General features: G+C 46.6%; 1 protein-coding gene across 1 annotated transcript; it reads right to left on the bottom strand.

Moving 5' to 3' along the window:
• Window positions 1–203: 203 nt before the first annotated feature.
• On the bottom strand, window positions 204–5,126 carry LOC107143604 (HLA class II histocompatibility antigen, DP beta 1 chain; the record flags this gene model as incomplete). Its single annotated transcript, XM_015487332.1, has 5 exons — window positions 204–434; window positions 728–751; window positions 1,040–1,150; window positions 1,581–1,862; window positions 5,012–5,126. Coding segments are annotated over 4 exons (525 nt in total), but the record flags the coding sequence as incomplete, so codon positions are not given.
• Window position 5,127: the final 1 nt, after the last annotated feature.

Below are 5,127 nucleotides of genomic sequence, written 5' to 3'. Positions count from 1 at the left end.
AAATATAGTAAATTTAGAAGAAGTCCATGTCCAGTTGGCTACCTTATGCAACAGTTAGTATATCCCTATTTTTATGTTTTCCTTCTTGCCTGTGTGTACATGACAATGAACTTCTCCATTATCTTTGTTCACCAAAACCCACACACAAAAGCAATGGCACAGATGACTCACTGCATATTCTTAAAAGAAAACAAACAACCATGTTGGATTTTGATTATTTATGGAGTTCAGGAGGAGGGAACTTGGTTGAAGGCCTCAGGAAACTGCATTGAGTCAAAGAGCAGAGCTATAGACTCTGGTTTCAGAGCAATTACTTGACAGCAACATCCTTTGGGAGGCTGGGAATCTGCCCCAGAATCAGCCTCAGGGACTAAAGAAATGCAGAAAAATTCTTGTTCCAAGACACAGAGAGTCTTCTGGTAAGATCAGGAGCCCTGTGGGGTGGAGAAAAAGTCATCCCAGGTTGGTGAGCCCTCTTCCTCTGAGCCCCAGGACAGAAAAGCTAGGGTTTTATAAGATTGAGTCTTAGCCTGATAAAAACCCGTTTGTCTGAGCTTCCATCCCCAGTGGAGTAAAGGAAAGCCCTTTGCCCACACTCACTCAAGGGCTGAGGCTGAGAGGGAAGTTCAGGCCTGCGACCCTCTTCCCTGTGGTGAGTTACAATGCAAGGACAACACTTAATCCTTCTGCAACCCAGTCCCTCAAGAAAACAGAGGAAGAGTGTTACCTGTTTGTCAAGGTCCTCGTTGAGCTGGAATGAAAGGAGGAAAGGGGATGCATTCAGCCGTTAAAACCACCTCAGAATGAGAGACACCCTTATCCCACCTTCCAGTGCCCCTCACTACATGGACCCCACATGAGCCTGAGCACCAGACCTTGTCATCTGGGCTTTCCTCCCTCCCTACAGGCCATCTTTGCTTTGAGGATCTGATTTCAGTGGCTTCTAGAACTCTCCAGCACTGCTCTCCTGTCTCAGTCCCTCAACATGCAGATGAGGAAGCCAGGAAGGCAAGCCTCGGTCTCCTCCAGGCTTTCTTACCTTTCTTGCTTCTCTTGTGCATGAAGACGCCCACTACAAGGAAGATGAGCCCCAGCACGAAGCCCCCGACCCCGGTGAGGGTCTTGTTCCGGGCAGAGTCAGACTGTGCCTCTGGGAAGAACAGAATCCAGGATTAGTTTCAGGGCCTCCAATTGCATCCCTTCCTGGGTCTTGTCTGAGATCCTGGAGCTGGAGCAGGAGGTCAGCAGGAGGACAGTGAGAGGGTCCACTGAGGAGGAGGAGGAGTACATTCAGAAAGAACCCCCTTGTTCTAGACTTAGGGTGGTGAATTCAACAGGATGACAGATGCTGATTCTGGCAGCTGCCTTTCAACATAACAGAGACCAGGGTAAAAGGTTAAGCAAGGAGATCTTGACCCCCAGGGATAGGTTAGTCTCCACTGTCTCTAGCTTATAACTACAAGTGGATGGAAATGGTCCCAGTGTACACACACATAAGACAAGATGAGTGGACCCTGGAGCCAATTTGTTCCCTGCATCTCAGAATGTGGGGTCTAGAAGGTCACTTCAGGGTAACTCACTCCACTCCACAGTGACTGGGCTGTTCAGGCTGGGGTGCTCCACGTGGCAGGTGTAGACATCTCCCTGCTTGGGGGTCATCTCCAGCATCACCATGATCTGGAAGGTCCAGTCTCCATTTCGTATCAGTTCGGTGGCCACAACCCCAGCTGTTTCCTCCTGTCCATTCAGGAACCATCGGACTTTAATGTTGCCTGGGTAGAAATCTGTCACGTGGCAGACAAGCATGTTGTGATGCTGCAGGGACCCCTTCTTGGTGGGAGACACATGAACTTTAGGCTGGACTAAGAGAAATAAAAGGAATGATATTTGAGATTATTATTTTTTAGATGTTTTCATTAGGGAAGTGTTTTTTATATATTTAAGATACAAATGTCATAATTGGGTTAGTGGATACCTGCTATACTAAAAAGATGGAGATAGGCCTTCAAAGGGAATATACATGATTATTAGTTATATGATAAAGAAAGATTGGCAAGGTTGGGGCAACACAAAAGCAGCACTTTGTTGCAATTTTAGTAGAAATTTAAATTATGAGTGATTGATTAAGTCTTTTGATAAACAATCCTTCTTCAGCTGTGAAACTACCTGTCTTCTCAATCTTGTATCTTCATGAAATGGATGCAAAATTTAGTCAAATAATTTCATGAAGATATAAAGGCAATGACATTCTCTCGGTCTGCCAATCTAAGTTTATATCCCAAACATTAAAAGTACAAGAAACAAATTTGACGATGACTTGTTTTTCAAATAGCCTATATATTTGATGCTCTCCCTTACCTACAAAACCTCAAGATCTTCAAATCTACAGTCTTATTTTCAAGTGCAACATTCTGAGCCCCATCTGTTTGGTTAGTAGGAATTTCAGTCTGTTCCCAAGTTTCTCCTCTGCAAAGTCTTTCTGGGTTGCCTGATGGAGCCCTCAAGTGCAGATGTTGTCTATACCTCTGTATCTCTCTGATGTACCTTCCTCTCCTTGTTCTTCCCTCATCCATCTTTTCTGCTGCTCCTATGTCCATTTCCATACTGCTGTCTACTTCCTTTCACCTCCTGACACCTCCTAATAGTTACAATTCCTCAATATCTACCACCTTCAGAGGCCTTCCTGCTCTCCAGAGGCCAGACAAGATCCATGTGCCTCTAGAGAAAGCCTGTTCAGGGAAATTTCCCACATCATAGCTTCTAGGTCCTAATAACTTACTTCTTTTTTTTTTCTTCTAATTTCTACTCCAAGAAAAACAAATATGCTGAGGTGGAACAGGGTCAGGTAACAGCATGTTCTTGAGGTATCCCCAAACCTATTGTCTCCTTAAACAACTTGACTTCCTGTCCAGACTTCTCCAATACTGCCAGTCTTCTCCCTCATAGATACTTTATTTTCAGGGATATCTTTTATTTTGACCACTTTTATAAACTCACAGTTCATCAGATGTTCGGCTCCTGTCTCAGTTTGTGAATTTGGTTAAATTTCTCTCCCTTAAGTCTCTTGGGCCTCATGCAAGTCAGTGGCTCTATCTGCATGACTATTTTAAGGCCCAGACATTCCATGAAGAACTGTGCCTAGAATATACAACTGACATCTGGGGGCACTTGAGCTAGGTCTGTAGACCAATGGTCTTATTTCTTCTCCAGCTCAAAATACCTTTCATAAAGGCAAGATATTCCCATGTAGTCTAAGGCTGTTTTTTTCAATGCCCACAAAACACCTGTTCAGCTTCTAGAATTTTTGTCAGGCGTTCACACTGCAAATTCCCAAACACTCACTCTCCCTTTCCTCTCTTTTCTTCTCTTTATAATTCATGCTCTATTACTTTTTCCTAGACAATAACAACGTTTTCTTATTCTATCTTTCTGACTCCAGTCACTCCTCTTTCCAACCCATTGAACACTCTCTGAAAATGGAACTCTGGCCTTGACATTTCGTACCTGAGAAACAAACCAAAATCCTGAGGTTTAGGGTCTGGCAACACTTACCTGGTTACATGAGAATTACTGGGGATCAATTAAAAATATAGTTTTCCTGATCTCATCACATGTGACTCTCTGGGCAGAGATTCTAGTGACTTAAATATCTGTGCTTTAAAGATCTCCAGGAGACTCTGCTGAGCAGAGCTAGTTAGGGACCCAGTGATCTAGGTGACTAAACCAAACTCCTCAGACTGACACCAGGGCTCTCTGTGAACTGGCAATGAATTATGCCACAAAGAAGGTTGTGTCCCTACACACTAATGGTCAGGCCCTATAATTATTGCCAATCCTATTCCTTGCCTTTGGACATTTTCTTACCTAATTACGTCAGCAACTTTTCTAAAGTCATGTCACTCTCATAATTCTTACCAATTGGTTCACATTCTTACTCTTAGCAGATAACATTGATTTCCACTTTCTAAAAAAAGAGAGATCAAAGGTTGAGCCCTCCACCAGCCTCTCCCTTCTCCTACCTTTTATCCTTTCCCTTTTCTACATGACAAGTGTCCCTGTTTCTGCTGAAGGCTCCCCCCACCTCACCCCTCCATGCTATTCCACAAGCCCCAGGCTCTAGAAAAGTCTTCAGAAAGTTTTGGCTCCAGACACACCTCACCTGTCTTCTCACCTGTACACTCAGGTTTCCTGAAGGATTAGCACGTTCAACGCAAACACTACTCAGTAACAGCCCCAGGAATCCTAGATAAATACCATCTCAGCCCCAAGGAGCTTCTGCTCCACGCTCAGCCTCACCCTGTCCTCTTACTTCTCAGCCCGCCTGGTTCAGTTCCTGCTCCCAAGCTGCAGACGATCCCTGGTTTCCAAGCCCACGTTTCAACCTCTATCTACTTATCTTCTGAAGTCGTTGGTGTCACTGTTGACTGCTATCACCCCCTCTACCTCAGCTTCTGTGACACTTCTCTGCCTTGGTTCTTCTAACCCCACTCTTTACTTCTTGTTCTGTTTGGTTTTTCTCTGAGGCAACATCTCAAATGTCCGTGTTCCTGGGATCAGCCCTTTACTCTCTTCCCACTGGATTCCGCCTCCTTAGCAGATGTCAAAAGGCCCAGATCTCCCTTCCCAGCCGCAGACCCTCCTGTTCCTGTCCAGAGGAAATCCAGCAGCGGGCGGGCGTCCCTCAGGCTCTCAAATCCGACGGTCTCCCAGGGTGTCTTCCAGAGGTGGCGTCTCGGTTTCCATTTCCCACTACCCGCGACAAGTTATCCTGTCGCCTCATTTCCCCTCACTCCCCAGCTAGTGAGTGGCTCCGCCTGATGATCTCGGGGTTGGCTTCCCTCCATTCCACCTTCCTCGCTCCCGTCCAGCACTTTGGGTCCTCGCCCTCTCCCCGCACAAGGCTCGGGATTGGCCCTCCCGCACTCCCCCAGCCCCACAGTCCCCTTCCCGCCCTGGTGGAGGCGGTGGCTGCTCTGGGCCCCGCGGGGCCCGACCCCGCCCTTGGTCTCACCTCGGCGCTGCACCGTGTAGCGCTCGACGGTCTCGTAGTTGTGTCTGCACATAGTGTCCACCCTGGCCCGCTCATCCTCCAGGAGGTCCTTCCGGCTGTTGAAGTTCTCGGCGTCC

This window comes from Marmota marmota, unplaced genomic scaffold (genome assembly GCF_001458135.2).
Source record: "Marmota marmota marmota unplaced genomic scaffold, marMar, whole genome shotgun sequence".
Classification (NCBI taxonomy): Eukaryota; Metazoa; Chordata; class Mammalia; order Rodentia; family Sciuridae; genus Marmota; species Marmota marmota.
The sequence above is the reverse complement of the archived record's forward strand: the minus strand, read 5'-3'. Positions and strand labels throughout refer to the sequence as shown.